The 24,979-nt window shown below is 41.2% G+C and overlaps 1 protein-coding gene across 1 annotated transcript in view; it reads right to left on the bottom strand.

Annotated features, from left to right (window-relative positions):
• Positions 1 to 4,882: 4,882 nt before the first annotated feature.
• Positions 4,883 to 24,979, bottom strand: part of dsg2l (desmoglein 2 like) — a 43,961-nt gene continuing 23,864 nt past the window's right edge. The window contains exons 7-14 of the mRNA XM_077242056.1: positions 19,043 to 19,228; positions 17,143 to 17,408; positions 16,903 to 17,045; positions 16,034 to 16,255; positions 12,873 to 13,094; positions 11,613 to 11,740; positions 9,385 to 9,684; positions 4,883 to 8,236 (exon numbers count right to left, since the gene is read on the bottom strand). Of these exons, the coding sequence (XP_077098171.1) occupies positions 7,415 to 8,236; positions 9,385 to 9,684; positions 11,613 to 11,740; positions 12,873 to 13,094; positions 16,034 to 16,255; positions 16,903 to 17,045; positions 17,143 to 17,408; positions 19,043 to 19,228 (2,289 nt within the window). The 3' untranslated portion in view covers positions 4,883 to 7,414. The remainder of the gene's footprint in view (positions 8,237 to 9,384; positions 9,685 to 11,612; positions 11,741 to 12,872; positions 13,095 to 16,033; positions 16,256 to 16,902; positions 17,046 to 17,142; positions 17,409 to 19,042; positions 19,229 to 24,979) is intronic.

The raw sequence follows: 24,979 nt of genomic DNA, 5'->3' as shown, positions 1-24,979 counted from the left end.
TGAAAACACCAACATGGCTTTCTTAATTGAAGCTTACAATTACATTAGTGGATTGAAAGAGCCAGGCATTTACGGACGACCCCTTCCTTGGCTTCCTGGTGGCAATAAAAAGTTTTAAACAATTATATGACGCGTATGTGAGACCACCAACATCGCAGTTACAATATCTGCTGACCTACAAATTTAGCCAGGACCACCTAGAGCTTTTTTTTTGCTGCCATTCGCTCAGCTAATGGATGGAACAACAATCCCACAGCGAGGCAGTTCAAGTCAGCATTCAAAAGAATGGTGGTGAGACATGCCATCAAAGCCAGTAGCAACTGCTCTCCACTGGACAGCACAGTGGTACTGGAGGCAACACCTTCTGATATGTTGTCATTTCGGCGGAGCGACATGCAACCTGAAGCAGAAGAGAACACAGAAACCTACATCACCGCAAGCCTTCCCAGTCTGTCCATGTTTAAAGAGGCTGCAGTCGGCTACATAGCTGGCTTCGTAGTCAGAACAGCCATGAAGAAGATTCACTGCCCTACCTGTTTATCAGGACTCAGTGTACAGAGCTCATTCCAAGATGAGTTTGGACACACCCTCATCAACGTGAAGTCCCGAGGTGGACTTATCAGACCATCAAGACAGTGTCCTAAAAATCTGCAAAACAGCTGAGAGGTGTATTCAACAGCACTTACTCACAAGGCACATCTCAGAATTGGACAGCAAATTTAAAACCAGGCTATCCACACAGGTTCTGAAACTCCATGGTGGCTCTGCATTTAAGGAACTTGAGGCACACATGTTCAGCCTAGAACCAAACAACAATCATATTTTCTTTCTCATTAAGTACATTGCAGACAGCTACACCAACATCAGGCTCCACTTCCTTGCAAAGGAAACATCTGCTGCATCACATGGCAAACGCCTGCGCAAAACCCTGGGCAAGCTTGTTCTGCACAAAAATCAAAAAGATAAGATTAGAACAGCTTCAATTTCCAGCAATCTTGCCGGCATGAATTCACTGAAGATTAAAAACAATTAAACCTCTAATTTTAAACATTGACCATGTCTCTCTCTCTCATTTTTAAATGTCGTTATATCCATCTAAAAATAATCTATTTATAATAGGTCAAAAACAAACGAGTCTAAGTACATTTCTGTATAAAATGTCACTACTATATAAAGCACTGCAGTTTTACAACCAGCCTAGTGTAATGTTAGGAAAAGTATTGCCATACATTGTACCATCTGCATTGCCATACATTGTACCATCCCTTCAACTGACTGAGGCAAAAACTTTTTTTTACAAGCAACGTCATTTAGGTATTCTAATGATCACATTTTTTTTATTACGATATAATAATTCGTTGTTACGATAACTTATTTGTCCCCTCGTTTTAATTAATCGTGGGCACGTTGAACTTATTCCCCTGCCTCATTTTGATTTAACGAATTACAACGTGGCCACAATAGTAAAACGACGGAACAAATTAGTTAGCACTAAACGTGCTGAGGTACTATTAATTCGTGGCCACGAAACAATATTGATCTGAATATTCACCAATTCACAAAAATATAGGACTTTTGCATTCACCATTTAATTAATAGTGTCATCATCTTTATGCACCAACTGTTTTTCTTACCTGTTAAGACAACTCTTCAGTGAAGGCCGAGTCCCGTCTCATACCGTATATGCCGAGTCCGACAAGCTTCTTCTTCATTCAAAGGGCAAATCACAAAATAAAACACCTCATTACCGCCTCCTGCTGTTAGCCTAGAGTCTAGACAGACACTGTCCATGCTCCTCTCTTCAGTATCAAAGCAATTTTTAATAAGAAGGAATAATTTTCGACTTTAAACAAATATCCATTTAAATGCTTAGGGTGTTTGCGTTGTAAAAATGTACAGGGAGACTTTAGATTTAAAAACGGTGTCTCGTTATGCAATGTTTTCTCAGTCAAATCATACAATTTCCTATAGATTCAATAGAACGTGTGAGCTCACTAGGGAATACCAATATGGCGGCGCGGTGGCTTCACTGTTTATGACGTCATGAGCTATCCAGTCATTCTATTTAGATCAGTGGCCTGGCCTTAGAAATTCATATTACAGAATTATTTATAACTTCCGCGCATCCATGTGAACTGGAATTATTTTGACAACGTTTTATCAGTACAGAGGTAAAGAGAAGGAGTTCTTCACAGGGGAGAGACTAGTGACACTTCAGGACTGCGTTGTCGTCGTGTCCAGGCGCAGGTCCTTCATCAGATCCGGATACGGCCTGGATCCGGCGGACTGCGGCAAACCTCGGGATAAACAGAGAGACTAATATTAGCGTAGACGCCATCCTTCCTATGATGTAACGAGTACATCAGGATTTATGGGAAGTGTTCCCGGTTCCGGCTGACCTAATCTATGCATCCTAACATTGAATTATAGAAATTGACAATGTTCCATGTGAATGCTCGGTCAAAGAGATGTGTTTTTAGTCCAGATTTAAAATGAAAGTGTGTCTGCTTCCCGGTGTCACCACTAGGCTACTTTGGACTTTCTGTTTGTTTTGATTTGCCACGTGTGTTCCCCGTCTGAGTTTCCCGCCACCAATCTGTATCCATGGACACTGATCACCTCCCTCACAGCTGCGTCATTTTGTAATCATCCTCACTTGTATTTAAGTTCCTGTTTGTCTTCAGTTCGATGTCCGGTATAGTTTGTGTTACACACGCTGTCTCACCCGTTTGCCTGTTCCTGAGTTTGCAATATTAAAGAAAATGCTATTTCTACTTTCTTCTCCGTCATCCTTCCTATGAGCCGCGACACCCGTACAATGTTAGGAAGATTGTACCAAAGTTTTGGTGCTAAATAGGAAAAGGATCAACTGCCAGCAGTCGATATTCAATTTTGATATTCTAGATATTATCAACTGGCCAGAATTTTGAGATCGCAATAGACGTGCAGGAGTATAATGTGTTAATCCGATACCATACACTGCAGAATACATGGGTCACAAATTACATATGGATCAAAATGAGAAGATGATAATGTTTGGGGAGACCCACGTAGCAGCTGTGGATGGATACTCCAGAAAAATTGTTGCACATTCCATTATCCCAGTGAACAACAACCTGACAATGTATCAAAATGTTTACAGGTAACTTCAAATTTTTGATCTTGGTTTATATTTGGGGTACTTTAGTTGTGTATTTCCAAATTAATTCCATACATCTGTGAGAAATGTGTGAATAATCCAAATCACAACACTAACCGCCAAGAGTATGAACAATTAGGCTCAGGTTTTTGGGTGCAAGAGTGAACTTGGCTTGAACTTGAGGAGAAAGAGTCCAAAAATGTATTGGTTGTTTCAACAAGCATTACCTATTCACCATGTGTGTGTTTTCACAGAGGAGGCAAAGAAAAAACAATTGTATGAGAAAATAATCCATTAGATAAATGCCACCTTTCACTCAAATATTAGAAAGTCCTAGTAATAGAAATGTTTTGGTCATTCCACATTTTCCCTAAACTTCAGGAGCTGAAACATGCACAGGTACAGGTGGTTTAATTTGCTATCAAATAGTATATTATTATGACTAAGTTACATATTTCTTAGTTTTACATTGTGGGCTCACAGCGTACGCAATGGCACCAGAGCTGCTGCCCGTGAATTGCATGTTCATTTCTCTATCATAAGCCGTCTTTACCTCCTTTACTTGAGGTAAAGTCAATTTTACTTGTATATCACTTTTCACAAGTACAATTTTAAATTAAGACAAAATGACCAGACACTTGCATGTTCTTTGTTTATTTTATTCAATTATTATTATTGTTTAACACATTGTAGGGGAGAGCCGGGACGGTTGAAACACTTTTCAGATAAACGTCGTTTTCTAAGATAAGGTTACAGATAGATTTTTTTTGTGTGTGTGATCAACAACTCACATATGTGTTCTCTTAGTATCATGTGTTATTCGGTAGAAACAGAGAATGATTTAAGTAAAAATTTACTTTGAATGGGAGTTCGGCTTTGTTTCAATCGTCCCTTCAGAGCGGGACGATTGAAACACAGGGGTGGGACGGATGAAACATAACAGTTTAAACGGTAACTATTCATCTAATTCTTGTTTTTATGACCAATACCTGACAAGTAACTTATGTACATATTGTTAAAAAACATATTTGTTAATTTATTTTCATTTTAAGGTTCATATTAACATTTTTGTTCTGTCGCCCAATAAACAATCGGCGATAAGTCTTTGAGCAATCTTTCTAATAGGCTATTTTGAAGAAGACAGACAAATCCGTTTACAATTAATTCTTACATTTATTCCTTGAGTCATATTGAGTGATTTAGTCATATTGAGTGTTTTTTCCTATAACCAGGTTTAACTGGCACGAGTCGCTGTTTCAACCGTCCCGACAGCGCCTCCAGCCATTTAAACCTGTTTTGCCCGTAAACTACAAAACTCTAATATTATACAGTTAAGGGTGTGATGATGCAGTACTAATACACCTGCCGTATTATTACAATGGCACATGAAACAATAAATACAACTTGTCTGTCAAAAAAAAGTACCGCACAAAAGATTTCACTAACCACACTCAAAAACAGCTTTCCGGCTCAAACTTTAAAACGGCAAGACGTAAAGAAGAAATGTTTTCGTGGGTCTGATAGGCATTGCGTGCTGTACGTGCCGACGAAATTTGACGTACATAACGTGAGTGGTTTTCAAGGAAATCTCAATGTTTCATCCGTCCCGTGTTTCAATCGTCCCGGCTCTCCCCTACTGTCAGATCCTAACGACACTACCAATCTAACCATCACACTTAAGAAACATTTTCAGTTTATTGTATTAGTTAAAGATGATTTTCAATGAAAACTCTTATAAACAGCCACAGTAAGCAATATACTTTTTAATTCACATGAAAGCATACAAATAAGATATGAATCATTCCCTTTTCTGGTCCTTTTAAAGACAGGAGCTGGCTGTTTGCTGCTTAATAAGATACACCTTGCAAAGTTTTTTTGTTTTTTTTAAATAAAAATACAGCATTACAAACTGCAAAGAAATTTACTACATTAATGCTTGGCTGTAAAAAACTACAGTGCAATTCATAACTTTACAGTGTCTATCACTTTACAGTCATTCTGGACAAATTACTTTAATTCCCATTTACGCATGCCATTGATAAAGGTGATTAAACAAACATAGTTTAAGGGTAAATTGAAGTAAACAGTAGTGGACTATAGCTCATCAACAGCTGTCGTTCATTAAGACACTGACAGGCATGAGCTGCTAAATTTGCACAGCATGTGGAAACGATAAAGCAAATCTTATCCCACAAAATCAAAAAATACATCTCATAAACAATGGTGATTATTTTAGATTTTTCTCTAGATTAGTAAAAAAAAAAAAAAAACTATCTCACAAACAAAACCCTCACAAACATGATGTAATTTGTGCAGCAGTTAATCAACGGATGATCATTACGGCCTACACTTTAGGTGAAGTATTTACATTTATTCATATAACAGATGCTTTTATCCAAAGTAACTAAAATAACAAATAAACAAAAACACAAGCAACAAACTTCATAAAAAACTGTATATTAGCAGTGCGGCGATATAAAATGTGTACACCACCAGAAAAGCACAAAGTTAGTGAAGAAATATAAATGCAACAAAAATAGTTGTTTCTTAGTTTGTTTTACTGATAAGAATAAGTGTTTATTTATGGTTATGAATTAATGCTCATAAAAGAGTTGTGTAATGGCCTCACAAGGTCTGTTGAAGGCTGAAAACTCATTTCACCACAGTGGGAAAGTGTATGACCCTGTTTACACCTGCTATTAAGATGCATTTTGGGTCGATCGCATCACAAGTAGACGAGAGACACATTCACGTTTACACCTGGAGTTTTAATCCGTCTCTTTTTCCACTTTCAACCACTTCTGTCCTGATTTCTCTGAAGGGACGGTCTATGGGCAGGTACATTTGTGGATTTTTTCAGATCTCTTAATCTAACGGACAAAATAAGCTTGCACAATGTCCATATAAACGTGTCGGGAGACGACGGAAAAATACACGGAGAGCATCAGGTTTAGTTTCTGCTCTGACAGACACAAGACCAGCCGAACGCTGTGAGTGTGTGTAAGAAATCAGGAATGGAGAGAGAACATTGAGCTTGTTACGTTTTTCATCTTCAAACCAAACTTGGATCTCCAGCCGACAAAGTTTAAATCCCGTTTGGCTAGAGCTCTTCTCATAATGTTACGCATTCGGTCAGTAGACGGAGAGAAGACGCTCTTTAGAGGCTGTTTGAACACATCGATCACATGAGCGTTTACACTACGAAAGCAATCCGGTCGAATGAATTTTCAACTTCCTCTGGAAGTGTCGTATTTGGTGTCGTCCACTTGTGATCCGATCTTAAAACACATCTTAATTCCAGCTATAAACGGGGCATAAACGTTCTAGTGCAGTAAGTGACTGTATCTGGTTGTGGAGGTTAAATCATGCATCATTCGCTCTCTGACCACTGAGGGTCTACAGGAAGGTGCTGATCCACATGCAGTCCAGAATATTGAGTTTTGAACTTGAAAAGGGAAGCTACATGTAGGAGAGAGGTACCATCGCACAGTCTTAATTGCGCTAGCTGGAAGATCAACTTCTTATTTTAGGGGGAAGAAAATCAGTATCTACGTTTACTACACCAGCCAAGAAATATCTTGTTGAAACCACTATTTTACCGCTATTTGACTATGGTGATGTAGTATATAGGAATCCACGTAAAGGTATTTTAGAACAATTAGATGTATTATATCACGCAGCTATTAGACTGATCACTAATGCACCTTACAGAACGCATCACTGCGAACTGAACTACCTTTTAAATTGGACGTCATTACATATTAGATGGGAAATACACTAGTGTATTTTTATTTATAAAGTCCTATGAGGTCTATTACCCAAATACCTGCAAGAGTTGCAAGAGACATGTGCAACCACATGTTAGTACATATTCAACCTGATCATCTAATCATATTCTTTTGATTATCCCTAGAAAGAAAACTGTTTATGCTCGCTCAGCTTTTGGATTTGCTGCTCCAAATGATTGGAATGTGCTACAAAAGTCATTGACATTAGAGTCATTTATTTCAAAAACTATTAGGGAGTGTTTTAATCTCAGCTTGTAAATGTTTTAAATGAATGTGTGTGTGTGTGTGTATTGTAATGTATGTTAGCATGTCTTTCAGGAGATTTGAACTCTCCTACAAGGCTGTTGTTGAAAATAAGAACTTGTTCTTAAGTGACTTGCCTGGTTAATCCATCAATCAATCATTATAAATCAGCAGCGAGCGGAGATCGAACTTACAGATGTGGGATGGAATTATCAATCCGATATATTACAGATCGTGAGACTGCTTACAGACTCTGGGGAAACCTCATGTCCAACGAACCAATAACATCCCTCTCTCTGGCCCCTCCTGACATCACCGTTCTGACCGGATGGATGGCCCGCCTAACCTCATGAGACTCTGTGGACTGCATTACTTCAGTGTTAACAACCTGAATCCCTCCAGAGACACTCCCTTGAGCCTGAACAGACGCTTTAGTAATCGGCTGCTTCTCAACGAGGACTACGCTCTGGTAGTGCTGCATTTCACGCTTGGCAGATCCACGCGAGGCGGCATCAGATCTCTTCTGCTCCTCTACTAGCATATTCTCCTGAATGCCTAGGACTGGGCCGGGCGTCACCAACATAGTAGGATGGGGTTCAACCACATAAATGGGGGTGGCAGAGGAGTAGTACAACGCGGGCTGCTGGACTAACAGAGTTGGGTTAGGAACCATCACCTTCTCATGGACATACACTCCTGTAGAGGACGTGCTGCTTGTCTGTTGTGCTCCTGATGTATGAGTGGTGGCAGAAGAGCTTGCTTTCTCCTGAGAGTGTAGCAGACTAGCAGTCCCGTGTACGTTGCCATCTTTGTGTGTGGTAGAGAGGACCGGTTTGGAGGTCACATGGGTGGTCGTGCTAATTTCATTCTCCATTGTAGAACCACTACAGATCTCAGCCAGGGTTTTGAACCTTATGTCAAGGTCATTGAGAAAAGCAAGGTTATCATCTTCATGCAAGGGACTGCAGATGTCCTCAAATGAGCCCATGCAAGATTCCTGACCCTCGTAGTCATAGACCTTCAGACAGTCTCCCATTTCTTGCTTCTTAGCCACATAGTCTGTTTTCTGTAATAACACAGAAATAATGTTGCATTTACTGACCCATTCATGTACCAAGTTCTGTCATGAAACTCTAGATGGCGCAGGATGATAGATCCTCAACTCAATTTGGTAGTGACCACATCATTATCTACATGGCGCAGCTGATTGGTTTCTGTTGCATCAGCGGCCAATGAGCTGCGGCTCAACATTCAAATACTGGAGTGTTGCTGTTATCAGGATGCAGCGCTTTCAGAAACCCTCCCCCTTCCCCAGCTCCACCTGTATAGATCTGCTATGGGCTCATTCATGTATGTTGCATGTGCAGCAGCAGCAGCATGTCTTACATGCTCAAAACAATATCTGTGAATGTATTGGCAGTAGCAAGTCTTGGTAGCAGATCTATTCCGCCAAGACCAAATACATTAACATTGCCATATTTATTACCATTGCAATCTCTATTACCATAAAAAAATCTCTCCAAGAATTGTCATGACAGAAATGCACCAATGACCCAAAAATACATAATTCTGACTGTACATACAATATTTAGGAATATTTTCATTTTAAACATTTTCAAAGTTGATGTTTAAACAGTCACTCTTAAAAGCCTTATGTTTTCGGGTGCTAAGGGCCCGTTCTTCAATCTTTTATTATATCTTAATCTGTAAAGTATTATTTATTACTTTCTCAGTTGTATTGCTTCCCTTTAATAGTTTAACTTTATTGCATGTCATGTTATGTTATAATTTCCATTAAGTCTAAACTAATAGTGGTTTCAAGCAAATTTGCATTGCATTAAAATGGCACAATCCCATATATTGTGATTCAACACAATATCCTAATTGGATTGGAGCTGAAACTGCAAGAGAACAAGAGACCCAGAGTGTGTGTGGAACAGCAAAAGAGAATTTCATGGATGTCCACGAGAGTCTTGTGGATACTCAATGTTTTATTTTACATTCGATTCCTTTATTGAATTTCTTTAGTATTTCTCGAAAACTACTTTTAGATAGGTCTGTCTGAAAAACTTCAAGCACATATTCATTGATGTTTTATTGGTGCAAAGACCTCTTAAAAGATCAAGGGAAGTTTGATTTCTCATGTCATGACCCCTTTAAACTCAATGCGGCATTGATTTTTAATTTCTTAAGCTGTGCAAAACTCATACTTACTTGAGAATAGTAGTTGCCTAAGAAAGAGTCAGACAGTGCAAGCCCATCATAGGTGTTAAATCTGCTATATTCGTCTTTCCTTTTTGTATACATGTAGTCCCCATCAGTCTGACTCTTGTGGTGATAATATGACTTATCATGCAGGTCATATTGGTTGAATGAGGACAAATGTGAGCCTTCTGCTCTCACTCCACCATCTTTTCCATATTTTCCATCACTCCTCTTATTATGAGCCCCTCTTAAAGTATCCACAGTGATGATGCCATCATGCTCTTTTGACATATGCAAGAGAGGCATTTCCTGTAGGGCAGAGCACAACATATTGTAATGCCTCTGTTAACAGTGCCTGATACAATATTCACATGTAACCAATGCAGGGTTTTAAACTAACACTTGCTTAGTATGAAATGCGAGTAAAAATCATTTTTGGCAAGTAAATGATATTACCAAATCTCTTTAACTTGATAAGAATAATTGTTTGACCCTTCCAGATGTGCAAAAAATCAAAACTTGAGACCATCAGAAACTAAAACATGCCAACAGACGTTTGCTCTAAATTTAATTTAGGACGTCTGATGTTTTTTCCCCCTTCCTTACATGTGAATTATTCCTCACAAAAGCCACAAAAATGTTTCAAAATCTCCACATCAACAGATCATCTGTGGAGGTAACCGCATGAACATTATGCTTCTTGAGCCCCTTTAAATTTGGATCAAAAAAATAAACCACGTTTTGTTAAAAAAATCTCTGAAAATAGATATTTACTTTGGTTAATTATGCTTGCAGGCCAAAAGACATTTGGGTTGTATGAGATGAACCTCAACAGAGTGTAGCCGAAAAATACAATCAATTGCATATTTTTGTCATGGCAAGTGCTATTCAGATTAATAAATAAATAATAGGTATGTGTAATTATTAGGTTTAACAATTTGTGTGGTTGACAGCGAAGAGCAAACATTTCTGCAGCATTGCTCTTTACTCATGTAACACAAAACCGTATAATTATTATCTTGAAAAAGAAAGAAAAAAATAGCCACAAGTGGAAATTATTGAGGTCCAAGCAATTTGTAAAATTACTAAAATTGCAAATGTCCTTGCATTAATGGTAATGACCATTTTTTTATTTTCATTCTTCAAAGAGTGCTTCGAATTAGCTTTTTATAGTGCTATCTTTGGCCGATTATCACAAAATTTGGTTCAAAGATTAATATAAACATGCTGCACGTATACACCAAATTTTATAATGACCAGCTATTCAAAATTCAAGTTACTAGGTACATTACCTGCTGAAATTTGATTGGCTGTTGGCAGCCATTTCTATTGTCTGATTGGTTATAACTGGCGAATGATTAGGTTTTCCCTCCACGATTATGTAACCCTAAAGTTTGGGACGATTCTAACGACCCAGGGCTGCATTTCCCAAAAGCATCTTAAGTTAAGTAGATCGTTGAACGATTGCCACCAATGGTCTCTACGATAAACTTAGCTCACGGTGGTATTAAGAAATGCAGCCCTGGTCAGTAGCCTAGGGAAGTGATTTCAGTCGAGCGGGAACCCCAGAACGACTTCTCCCACAGCTAATTGGAGTTAATTCAGTAGATGATATAGAAAGTGGTTGGATTTTTGAGCCCAAGACAAATTTACCTTTGGGACAATAAAGTATACCTTTACCTTAACCTTAAGCGTGGGTTGCACAGGTGAAATGAATGACCAAAAATGATTCAGACACTTTGACCTGACCATGGTTTCTTAAGTGTTTTTTCTTTTGCTAATGTGGCCTTTTTACACCACAGACTGAACAAAATTAAGCACTGCTTGGTAATTGAACTAAATAGGTATTATCTAATTGTGTAGTTAAATTTAACAGCTGACAGATATTCAACATAATTCATGTGTGAGACAGTCTAACAGAAGGACGGACAAAACCAGTGAAATATCAACTGATTTAATAACTCTGAGTTCTTGTCATGTTTGATTACCATTTTATGAACTATTGCGAATAAACTGTGATAATGTGAGAAATGTTGAACCATTTTGGTTTGACTGTACACTACTGACACTGCAGAAACAGAAAACAAGCAACCGTAAAAAAAGTAGTGTTGGTCGTCACGTGTCATTGTCACGGCTGGTTGGGACAAAAACTCTAATTAACATGACAGAAATTTCTTTTATCACGTGTCACTATGTGTAAGAGTAAAATTCTGCCTTGTACTGTAGTGTCAACATACCTTGTCCTCTCCCTGTCCTTCAGTGTTATATGCTATAAGATAATCTTTAGCATCAAATGGGATGGCCTTGAAATCTCCTGCAGCTGCTCCACCTCCACAAAGACAGAACAGCAGCAGAAGAGGAAACACTGCAAACACAGACGTTCATTCAGCTGTAATCATCTTTAAACATATCCACAACTGCACACAATTCTTATATGTAACACTTACATTTTACTAACATGTACGTATTGTTATCCTTACATTTCTAAGGGAACCATTCCTAGAACTAACTGGTGCGAAAGCCCCTTATAAGTAACTTTGCAACTACATGTAAACTTATTCTCCTAACCCTAACCTTAACCTAATAGTCTACTAATACTCTAATGGCTGCTAGTTGACATGTAGTTGCAAATTTACTTATAGTTAGTAGAATGTGTAGAGTGGAACATCGAAATAAAGTGTAACGAAAAAATGTCATAATAATTGATAATAAAATAATTGACAAAGACAGCGCTGATTGACAGGCACTCATTTGCTGCTGATCGCACTTCCTGCTCACTCTCACTCGTATCCAAGGTAAATCATCACCACTGTCACCCTATACATGTTGAACTATTGACGTTATCAACGGGTAAAATGCACGTTACTTCCTGAACAAGTGCGGACCCAAGTTCGAACACGCCACAGTTCAAGTGCAACCGAAGTCGGACCACTTTCTACAGGTAGTCTCGTGTTCTGTACTGCGGTGCACTGCTGTGTACTCATGACAGCTTTCACATTAACACATTTTCATGCAAACCGTGCTCTGTTTCAAACTAAACTATGGAAGCTTGGTTCCGACCACAGAATAAAACATTTTAAAAGATAACTGCGAGTTTATCCCACAATTGCAAGTTTACATCTCGCAATTCTGACTTTATGTCTTAGAATTGCGGGATATAAAGTCGCAATTGCGAGAAATAAACCTGCGAATTTTGAGTTTATATCATGCAATTCTGACTTTATAACTCGCAATTGCGACTTTATGTAACGCAATTCTAAGATTAAAAGTCAGAATTGCGAGATGTAAACTCCAATTGTGAGATAAAAAGTCGCAATTACCTTTTTTATTTTTTATTCTGTGGCGGAAACAAGCTTCCATACTAAACTGTCTGTGTGAAAGCAGTAAAAAAAAAATGTATTTCTATGAAAACACATATTTTACTTTTAAATTATGATGCAAGCATTTCTATGTTGACAAACAGCGCATCCTTACAGCAAGAGAGAGGTTAAACTCACACAGAAGGAGCAGCAGTCCCAGCAACATTAGAAAAACACCAGATATTCCAAATCTAGAGACCGTTTTTTCTGGCAGGCAAACTTTCGATGCGTCACATGTGCAGACGTCTATGCGAAGCATCTGAGCAGCACAGATCTTCCCCTGCTGGTCCTTCACATCCACAAACACATGGTACACACCGGGCCATAGTGTTGTTTGAGATCTGAATATCGCTGTAGTGTCTGAAAATATGATGGCAAACAAAAAGACATAAAAAGATTCATACATGATTAATGACCTGTTCTGATTCACAAATTCAGTACTAAAATTAAATTCTAACATTTTAGGTAACTAATTGCACGACTTCATTTACTTTACAGTCTTAGGGTATGTTTGCATGACACCGTTTTCAACTGAAAACAGAATTTTTTTTCAATGCGGTTTGGCCGTCCGTTTGCACGGCAACGTGAAAACACAAAAGCTTTTGAAAACGGTTTTCAAAGTGACGTCATGCACATGCATACTACATGTTCACGCTGATTGCATGTGTATTACGTGTTCGTGGGGTATTTCTTGACATCGCCAACTACTGGCCTGGCATGCATAATACAGCCTTTTTGGTCATTTTCGCAGATCTGTGTGAACGAAAATCATTTAGACAACGTTATCATCTGTTTTTAGTACATTGTTGTCATGTAAACATACTCTGAAGCTCTATTCTGATAGGATGTGGGGTAATGTGATAATTACCAGAGCTTCTCCAAGATCCCAGAACGGCCGACACTATGTTGCTGTCTGGGATTTTAATACTGTCCAAAATCAGACTTTTTCTGAACAGTGCATTCTTGTGCTTGTGAAGAAATGTCCTTGAAAATACCCTCAGGCTGCTGATGCACTAGACTGCATCCAGTTATTTATTCACTAGTGTAACATGTTCAAAAGAATGATTTTCTTTTGTTGTGTGGACTTTCATTTTGTAGTCTGTTCATGTTTCTCCTCATTAGTCCTCGTTTCTTAGTCTATTAGTTCTTGTGCATTTAAGCCCTTGTGTTTCAAGTTTTCATTGTCAGGTCTTGTTTATATGGATGTTTAATCTGCATGCTCTGCTCTGTTCCCTGTGTTTCTCTGTTTCTAGGTTTCTTTTTAATTACAATCAGTTACTTATTGATGGTTCCCATTTTAATGGAAAATCTAAATGCAATGCTTACATAACACTTCTGTCATGCATCTGCATCTACAGCATTATTCCCATGAAAGGGGTTTAAAGTGCTATAAAAGAAATATGAAGCAAACCCTATTGCCCTTCATGCTGATTTTAAGTTAGCATTTCTCAGTCTTTCGGTAGGGGGTGATTCATGATGATAAATAATACCTCATGGCTTTGACGTCCCCAAGAATTACTGTATATATATATATATATATATATATATATATATATATATATATATATATATATATATATATATATAATGTGTTGTTAATATAAATATATAAATATAATCTGGCACTGGCCGCAACAAAACTAAACAAACTGAACACGTCCCTTCCCGCACACTGTAAGTACAGTAAGCACTTAAAGAGCTGAAGCCTGTTTTTCTCAAGCATTTCATTATGCTGTCATTACGTAATACAGTTTAAGAGTCATTACACTTGGAATACAGCTCTAAATTCATTTTAAAATGTTCAAATTGTTGTAAATTGTTGTTGTATATAAAAGTGCTATAAAAGAATTATGAAGCAAACCCTATTGCCCTTCATGCTGATTTTAAGTTAGCATTTCTCAGTCTTTCGGTAGGGGGTGATTCATCATGATGTTGACATTTTGTTAGCCCCATAAGAGACAAAGAAAGGACTGTATTTTCTTTTGGTTACGAAAATGAAAAAAGTACCCAGGAATGTAATGTTGTGACTGGAATAGTGTGAAGGGAGGGTGATTACAGGCTCACTAATGTCAAAAGTTTTTTTTATGATATATGATCATGTTTTAAAGGGGCATTCGGCAACTATTTCAACCTAAAAAAAAACGTTTAAAAATCATTTGGATGGTTTAATAACCTGTTCTGGTGAGAATGGTGACTTTCCCCGCTCCCCCCAACGTTCCCAGGCAGAAACCAACCTTGCAACATGAGGATTAACGAGCGAGAAACACAAACTGCTTTACGGCAATTCGACAAACACACACGCCGCCCTCAATGTGTATGATGTATTACCCACCTCGGTAGACATACTCCACACGTTAAATTTGGCCGGCTCCGATAATAACAAATGCACATGAGCAGCGGTAGAAAGGGGGAGGAGGCGCCGCAAGTGAGTTTTTTTACGACATCATTGTGAAATATACGCTTTACAGCTGTAGGGGGAGCTCGATGAGAAAACGCCGAATGCCCCTTTAATATTTCCTGCATCATAAATTAGAACAGCTAAATACATTGTGATAGTTCAGAAACAAGTGATGACATTGTGTAAATGCAGGAGACAAACCCATCTCAGTATCTGTTTCCATCCAAAGTTGGGAATTAAATTTATGCGCGAAATTGGAATATCACACAGAACATTTCCAACACAGTTTCCATCCAGTGAGTCAAAAAGAACAAAATCTTCACTTACTGATAAACAGTAGCTATATATAACTAAGAAAAGTAGGAGAAGCCACTGACTGTATTTACTAATTTTCGTATAAATTAATTACTTGTGGCAGAGCATGCAGATGAAATGCAATACACGTGCTGAAAAACACAAAAATCGCAATAATCTTGCATTCAGAGGCGAATGCTGCTGTTTGGGAACGCAGTCGTGTAAGTCAGTTCAGGGACTTTGTTCAGGCATTTCAGAACGACCAAATGATTTCTGATTTCTTCAGACACTGCTTATTAAGTGTGAACGGATGATAAATATGAACGTTTATGACTGAAGAATTAAATTACAGCCTGTTTTCACATTAATCAATCAATCAATTGCTTTCACATCACAGCGATCGAATAGATAGAAATAATGCACATGAATAATATGGACTATTTTTATGTGGCGTTTGATTTTGACAGCTACAATCATCTTATTAATGTTGAAACACGATCATGATTACAGTAGCCGGAGTAATCTTGGAAAGTATGGTTAATAAAGTATTTTAACATCTTAAAATGTACATATAAGACAATAAGTTTCAGTCCTAGTTTTTCATTACCGTTGAGATGTTCGACATGCCATGACTCCTTTGTTCTTTTGATGTCCACTTTGAAACCAAAGGGGGCTCCATTGGGGAAATGATCTTCGTCCCTAGCCGTGACATAAACCACGTGCTCTTCATGGCACAGTCTTTGAGACTGATGGATCAGCACAGGACAGTGGTCATTAAAGTCCTTTACTTGAATGGCAATGGTACCTGTAGCAGTTTTAGCTGAAAGTTCTGTAACAGAAGTGATATATTCCTCCCATGACTTTAAATGTAATTTATATGTTTCACAATATATCGCAATACAAAAATGCAACAATATGTATCGTGGATAGTGACAATATTTATCGTGGATAGCTCACCCAAAGAAAACTTTTTTTAGTGTCAGTACAACATTAAACTACTATATATAATGTGGAATATAATGTGGAATAATGTAATGGGGGGATACTGATAATGCCAAATACCAGTAAAAAAGTGGCCTAAATTATTTTAAATATATCTAGTCAGTGAAAGAGTGCAAGCATATTCATCTAATTCTGTATTTTCAGATTCAGAATCATGAATATTGTTATTCTGGAGTCACTATTGTCCTGTTCATTGGGTTTCCAGCACCAAGTACAAGCCTTTTTATTTACACACACAATGTAATACTAAATTTAGCATTTTAATCAACAGAAAAAAAAATCGTTAACCTTTTATCATACGTCTTGGAGTATCGCAATAATATCGTATTTTGAGTTCAGTATCGTGATATGTATCGAATCGTGACATGAGGTTATCGTTACACCCTACTATTTATTGCTTCTTTTTTTTTTTAAATGCTTGCCAATGCTAGCTGTCTCACATACGTATCATGAAATGCACACAGGCTGACTTACCATTGGTGATGCAGATTATTTGGGCATAATAAGTGCGATTGACTAGAAACTTGGACTCATAATCTGGAATTTTATTGAGTCTTATATCAGCCGTCCTCTCATCTATAATTAGCCAGTTGTCAACGTCTTGTCCTTTTGCATACCTAAAATGAATGAAATGAGAACTTTTATTACAACATCTGAACAAAACCACATTCTTGAGTATGTTGTAAAGGCATGTTAATTTTCACAAAATCTCACCTCACGTTAGTAGCAACTAATAGTGTGTCGCTGTCAATTGCTGCGTAGTTGGTTATGACTTTATTTAAAATAATAGTGGTGCTTTCTTCAGATATGGTGATGACTTTGACTGCAGGTTTGAAGCGAGGGCCCTCGGGCTGGTTGACCACACTGACTTGGATGGTGTACGTCTTGCTCTCTGTTATGACTACTGACGAGTGATACTGGGCCTTGTTAGAAACCGACACCATCAGCCTGATTTCCTTCAGCTCTTCATAGTCCAGTTCCTTCAAAACGAAACAAAGGGTGAAAAGCAGGAAATGGGGGATGCAACAATTTGGGACGCTTCTGATCGAACTGCTTCACATTTATTCCTGTTCCATGAGGTCCACTTATAATGCTGGTTAGATTTTTAGGTAACATTTACAATGCGGGTGCACTAATATGCATTAATTCATACTTAACTAATTCACAGATAATCATGAGTTAATGTATGACTCATGAAGAACTAAACCATTAATTAATTATTACTGCATCAGCAACTAATAAAGATTATATATGATTAATAGATTAAGTAATACATGAATTGCTATTAATTAAACATGTCATCATGTATTAATTCCTTAATAACATATTTTATTAACTAATAGTGTAAATTAATGTGTTAATTACCACAATTAGTCAAAGCTATGCACTTCAACTTCCAGTTGTCTGCTTTAATTAATCATTAGCTAATGATTTGCAAATCTATCATTATGTTATGACTTTACTTGTTGAGGCACATGACTATTAATTAATTGTTAAGTAATATGTAATTTTGGTTTTGACATCCACACTATGGATTTCAATTTCTCGCCCTTTACAACCGGGATTCCACTGTGCCGGATGAACCACTGCATCCAACATTTCATGGCACAGGAGTGTGTCAGATAAGCTTGAGCTCTAGGATTTAAAGGAAGAACACTGAGAACATGCGGCCGAGCTCTGCTATTTCATAACACTGTGTCTAGACCAGACAAAGACACTAGAACCCATTATAATCAGTGATACAACACTGGATGCGACACAATGCTACACGACACAACAAAACCCCGACAGTAAACTGATGCCTTACTCTATTTCTGACGTACTCCGAGCTCTTACGCTACTTCTGTTATGAAGGACAAATGGACTTGCAATGGTCTGTCATGTCCAGTGTAGACAGCTGTAATGGTCTCGTCCAGTTTAAACACGGTGTAACAGCGTAAGTATTTCAGATTCTGGTGTGCTGATATTTGTGTGCGGCCCAACTTACCCATCCTTCAAACACTCTCTGACATTACACTCACTACATGTGCAACTGCCCTTTAGTGGGGATGACAAAACCCATAACCATAATGACATATTACTTAACAATTAGTTAATAGTCATGTGCCTCAACAAGTAAAGTCAAAACATAATGATAGATTTGCAAATCATTAGCTAATGATTAATTAAAGCAGACAACAGGAAGTTGAAGTGCATAGCGTTGATTAATTGTGGTAATTAACACATTCATTTACACTATTAGTTAATAAAATATGTTATTAAGGAATTAATACATGATGACATGTTTAATTAATAGCAATTCATTTATTACTTAATCTATTAATCATATAGACTCTTTATTAGTTGCTGATGCAGTAATAATTAATTAATGGTTTAGTTCTTCATGAATCATACATTAACTCATGATTATCTGTGCATTAGTTAAGTATGAATTAATGCATATTAGTGCACCCGTATTGTAAAGTGTTACCGATTTTTACATTAAAAGTAATCATAAATTTAAACATAAATGGCCATTTTCTACCCCGTTTTTGGACACAGCTAGTGAACAAGGGAAAACAAAGCACTGTTTGTAAAGGCAAAACAGATAAAAAGGACAGTTTGGTCAGTTTACCTTAGTGAGAATCAGGATGCCTTCGTTGGTCTTGTTGTCTGTGGTTATGGAGAAATAACTGGCCTCGTTTCCAGACACGATTGTGAAGACGGCCAGCCAGTTCTCAGAATAGATCAGATCAGCATCAATCGCTTGAATTCTCATCACTTCCACATTTTTAGTGTTTTCCTCAACCCTGCACTCATACTACAAATCAAACAAAATGATTACACATATATTAATAATTAGGGTTAGTTCACCCTAAAAGTAAATGAAGTCATCGTTTACTCACCCTGGTGTTGTTCTAATGCCGTATGCCATTCTTTTTTTTCCGGACCACAAAAAGAGATTTTTTTCTTTAAATGTCCCGCTCGCGCTCTTTCATATAATGGCAGTGAATAGCGACCAGCATCAAGCTTTTAAAAAAACACCGAATGGTCCGATGCTACACATGCCGTATATTCAAAGTGTTCTAGGGTTCAGGATAGGGTTTGGTGGGGAAAAATTTAAGTCCCCCTGTAGTAAATAATTTTATCCCTTAAAACTCATCTTTGATCACCAAAATTAAATATTTAAAAGTTTTTTCCTTGAAAAATAATTCTTCATACCTTAAAGGTACAATATGTATGATTTTTGTAATAAAATATCCAAAAAATCACTTTCACAGTGTGATATATTTCCTGCAGTTGTGTACTTACAATATCCCAAAAGTTCCCAAAGTTTTTTAATTTCAGAGAAATTCCAATTTTAAATAATGGCTACTCCATGTTCATGTTATTACCGTGTTCGCATCTGTCAGCTGTCATTCTGATTGTTCCGGTCTGGAGATATTCAACTTGGTGAAGAAAACGTACTCGGTTACTAACGTAACCTCGGTTCTCTCTAGAGAGGGAACGAGTACTGCGTAATATCTTACGCTATGGGGAAAACCTCTTTTCCACGAGATATTGAAGCCAAAAATTATCCTTTAATTTTGATTAATGTAAAACGCTGTGCGGCAGCGTGCAGACATAGGCAAGACGGCTCGCGCCTATTGGCTGCCCTGCGGCAACAGCAGCAAGCCTATCGAGAGAGGCCCTGCGTGACGTGACATCCTATGGGGGTGCTTCGCGCCCATTTCGTCGCATCCCGCCAGAATAGGCGTGGCCTTGGCCTATAAATACGCTCGACAGGCTGATACAAACTGGTTTTCAACGCTGAAGCGAACCAGCGCTGTTGTATGCACGGCAAGATACGCAGTACTCGTTCCCTCTCTAGAGAGAACCGAGTTACGTTAGTAACCGAGTACGTTCTCTTACGAGAGTATCTCTCGTACTGCGTAATATCTTACGCTATGGGGAACACAATATAAGACGCCGTGCGTACTGGGATCCGACACCAAAGTCCCAAGGGCAGTAGCCCGGGGCTCATATAGTGCATAATCACCGTAGACTCACAGAGAGTAGGAGAAGAGAGGCTACCAGCATCATTCCCCACGAATTAGCATCCCATAGGAGCTAGTTATGTCAACAGTATATCCCGCAGGCAGGGGGAACGCGTTCAGCCTGAACTGGGCAAAAATACGGGCTATTCAACACCCATGGAGCTGTTCCATCGACCAGTGAGCGATGCTCAATCAAAACTCAGCATTCTGCGCCGGCGCAGCGGGACAGATAGTACTGAATTCTAGACCGACAGCAGCTTGGCCTGTAAGGCGGGAACTTCTAGGTTATAGAACCTTATAAATGTAGACGGCGAGGCCCAGCCCGCCGCCATACAGATATCATGCAAGGAAATCCCACTAGACCACGCCCACAAAGAGGCCACGCCTCTCGTGGAGTGCGCTCTGACACCCAAAGGACACTGCAGGCCCTTAGAAGTGTAAGCCAGCGCTATGGCATCGACTATCCATCTGGATAGGCTATGTTTTGATGCGGCCAGTCCCTTGGAGCGTCCGCCAAACAAAACAAAGAGCTGCTCGGTCTGCCTGAAGACAGACGAGCGGGACACATAAGCTCTCAGAGCTCTGACGGGGCAAAGGAGATTAGCATCCGCTTCCTCATTGTTCACCGGGAGGGCGCACAAGGAAATAACCTGGGCCCTGAACGGTGTGTTGAGGGATTTTGGCACGTACCCGTGCCTTGGTTTGAGTATGACTTTTGAGTCATTAGGCCCAAACTCAATACAGGACGCGCTTACTGAAAGCGCTTGTAAGTCCCCCACGCGCTTCATTGAAGCAAGAGCCACAAGAAATACCGTTTTGAGAGACAGGTGCTTCATGTCTGACAAATGGATTGGCTCGAATGGGGCACCTTTCAGGGCTTCCAGAATCGTAGAAAGGTCCCACATAGGGACTGAAGGAGGTCTGGAAGGATTCAGCCTCCGAGCTCCCCTGAGGAATCGCACGACGAGGTCGTTCTTCCCCAGTGACTGGCCAGACGTCGGTTTTGCAAACGCCGTTATGGCCGCCACGTATACTTTGAGCGTGGACGGGGTTCTACCCTTATCCAGCAGCTCCTGAAGGAAGGAGAGCACTTCCGTAACCCCGCAGTCTACGGGTGAAAAGCCCTGAGCTTGACACCAGGTAGAGAACACTGACCATTTCGAGGAGTAGAGCCGTCTAGTAGACGGGGCCCTAGCCTGCGTGATCGTGTTTAACACTTCCTCCGGGAGGTTAGCGGGTACCCGTTGATGGCCCACACATGTAGGGACCATAACTCCGGGCGAGGATGCCAAATCGAGCCCTTTGCCTGAGAGAGGAGGTCTCTCCTCACCGGTATCGGCCACGGGGCAGTGCTGGCCAGCTGCATCAGGACTGGGAACCAGGTTTGGTTCGTCCATAGCGGAGCCACGAGCAGCACTGGGCATCCATTTTCCCTGATTCGTTCCAGCACTTGAGGCAGGAGCGAGACGGGGGGAAAAGCATAGAGGGGGCGTCGGGGCCATACGTGGGCCAGCGCGTCCCTGCTCTTGGAGAAAAAGTTCGGACAGTGAGCGTTTTCCTGGGACGCGAACAGGTCCACCTGCGCTCTGCCGAATGTCTCCCACAGCAGTTGGATCGTCTGCGGGTGCAGCGACCATTCCCCTGCTGGGACATTGTTTCTGGACAGTCTGTCTGGTCCCAGATTCAGGTGACCAGGCACATGCGCTGCTTTCAGTGAAAGCAGGTTGTGCTGAGCCCAGTCCAGGAGGCGTTTCGTCAGCCTGTAAAGGCTTCGGGACCTGACGCCGCCCTGGTGATTTATGTACGCCACCACTGACATGTTGTCCGACCGGACTAAGACGTGGCGGCCTTTTATCTGGGGACAAAAACGCCTTAGCGCGTTGTCTACTGCTAGCATTTCTAGAAAGTTTATGTGTAGGAGCTTCTCCCGTTCTGACCACTGGCCAAAGAACGGTCTGCCCTCGAGCAGCGCTCCCCACCCCGAGGTGGAGGCGTCCGTGGACGGGCTGTGTCTGTGTGTGGGAATGGGCACTGTGACGTGGGCATTCTTACAACACTCATAACACCATCGGCTATGGCCGGGACACCAGAAAATACACTCTTTATTGGATTTATCTGGGTAGCCGTAAAAACGGCTGTTGTGTGCAGGCAAGCGGGCAAATGAACCGACTTGTTGACTGCTAAATACACTGGAACAGTCACATCGCATGGAACTGGACGAGCGAAATATTTCGGTGAAAATCCGGCCGCAGCGAGATTTGAACACCGTCGCTTTCCTAGGATGGCTAGGAAGGCTTTGAGACCTCGGGCTTGATCTCAATCCTCGGCCGGGACCCGCGCTGAGGGGGGCGGCGTCCAGCAGAGCGAGAGCGCGGTCTCTGTTCTCGGGCCTGGCGGCGCTGAGAAGCGGCGGCGGGTGGTGCAGGCTGTGGCTGTGAGCTCTGGCAGACGGCTGTTTCGAGCGACCTGCTGCGGAGCTAGAGCGCTTCGGGAGGAAGTGCCTCATAACCTGCGATGTCTTCTGAACCTCCTGGAATCTGTCCGTGAAATCTTTGACGGCAGATCCGAAGAGGCCCACTGGCGAAATGGGCGCGTCGAGAAACACAGAGCGCTCCGAATCCGTCATTTCAGACAGCGTTAGCCATAGGTGTCTCTCAGCCACGGTGAGAGAGGCCATGTTCCGCCCAACGGCCTGTGCAGCAGATTTAGCGGCGCGAAGAGCCAGGTCTGTAGCGCTCCTTAAATCCGCAACGCTGATCGATCCCACGCCTTCCTCGTCCATTTTTCGGAGAAGGTCAGCCTGGAAGATCTGCAGGATGGCCATTGTGTGTAGCGCCGACACAGCTTGCCCGGCGGCGGTGTAAGCGCGACCGTGCATGGCTGACGTCACTCGGCAGGCTTTAGATGGCAACACCGTCTGTGCTCGCCGTTCAGCAGAGGGCGGGCAGAGATGTGATGCTACCGCTGCTTCCACAGGAGGAAGAGAAAGGTACCCTCTGTCTTTCGCACCGTCCACAGTGGAGAATGCAGCAGAGACAGATGTACGCATTCTGGCCGAGAAGGGGGCGTTCCAAGACCTCGCGACTTCTTCGTGAAGCTCAGGAAGAAAAGGCGCGGGTCTGGACTGTGATGGGGCGTGGTCCTTCTTGAGGAAACATCCATCCAGTCGGTTGCGCGGGGGTTGCGCGGGCTCCTCCCAGTCGAGGCCGAGGTTGTCGACGGCTTGAGAGAGCAGACGCATCAACTCAGACTCAATGCCCGCTCTTTTCCCGGAAGGGTCGCGAACAGCGGAGGGGAGGTCCATAGAGCTCGCCCAATCTTCGCTGTCCGACGCCAGGATAGAACAAGCCTCGGCTGTTTCGTCGATCTCAATGGCGGAAGCGGTGGCAGACGGCGGCCGCTGTCCATCGGTGAGTGACTCGAGCGATGCCGGCGAAGCTAGCGGGCCAACCGGCGAGCTTAGGCGGGCAGGAGAGGGCTCGGGAACGCGCTGAGCGCGTCGCTTTTTACGGCGCGGCGTCGCAGCGGGTTGAAGTGAAGGCTCTGAGAAGGATGCCAGGCGAGTCCTCAGTGTCACCATAGGCATTAGCTCGCAATGAGGGCATCCGCCTTCGACGAGAGCGAGAGCCGCATGATCCTCACCCAGGCAGGAAACGCAGATGACATGACGGTCCCCGTCGCTGACTGTGGCTCGGCACAAGCCGCAGGATCTTTGCATCTTTAAAAAGACGCTTGCTCTTTTAGAACAGATAGAAACAGAGATAGAGTGTGAGTCGCAGCGGCGAACACACACTCAGCAGTGAAAAGGATATGAACGGCGGAAAGCGTAGCAGGTACGGCGGCTGAAGGCGGCGAGGTGCAGGCCAGCGACTTCAGGCTCGAAGGCTCGTCCCACAGAAGGCTTACAATCAGACGGCGCGGCTTCTCACTCCGGATCCAGCGATGCAGTAGTGCTTTGCTGAAGAGTTGAAAATCAGTTTGCATCAGCCTGTCGAGCGTATTTATAGGCCAAGGCCACGCCTATTCTGGCGGGACGCGACGAAATGGGCGCGAAGCACCCCCATAGGATGTCACGTCACGCAGGGCCTCTCTCGATAGGCTTGCTGCTGTTGCCGCAGGGCAGCCAATAGGCGCGCGAGCCGTCTTGCCTATGTCTGCACGCTGCCGCACAGCGTTTTACATTAATCAAAATTAAAGGATAATTTTTGGCTTCAATATCTCGTGGAAAAGAGGTTTTCCCCATAGCGTAAGATATTACGCAGTACGAGAGATACTCTCGTAAGAGAACTACACAGATACTTTTTTGGGATTTCAGGAGTTGTTTCATGCAGTGTTTTGTGTGCTTTTTCTGGGTGAGTCGGAGCTAATAGAGGCCATTCACAGAAGACCAACGCCCCGACAGGATTTTTGTTAACTAATACTTTATATTTTTGTTAATTTTCATCAAACCCTATTGTGAACCCCAGAACACTTGGAAAATATGACACGTCACATGGGATCATTTGCTTTTGCGTCTTTTTGATGCTGGTTGCTAT

Source organism: Siphateles boraxobius, unplaced genomic scaffold, assembly GCF_051911475.1.
Source record: "Siphateles boraxobius isolate OS27281-9 unplaced genomic scaffold, OSU_SipBor_1 25, whole genome shotgun sequence".
Lineage (NCBI taxonomy): Eukaryota > Metazoa > Chordata > Actinopteri > Cypriniformes > Leuciscidae > Siphateles > Siphateles boraxobius.
Note: the sequence above shows the minus strand (reverse complement) of the source record. Positions and strands in the feature narration are given on the sequence as shown.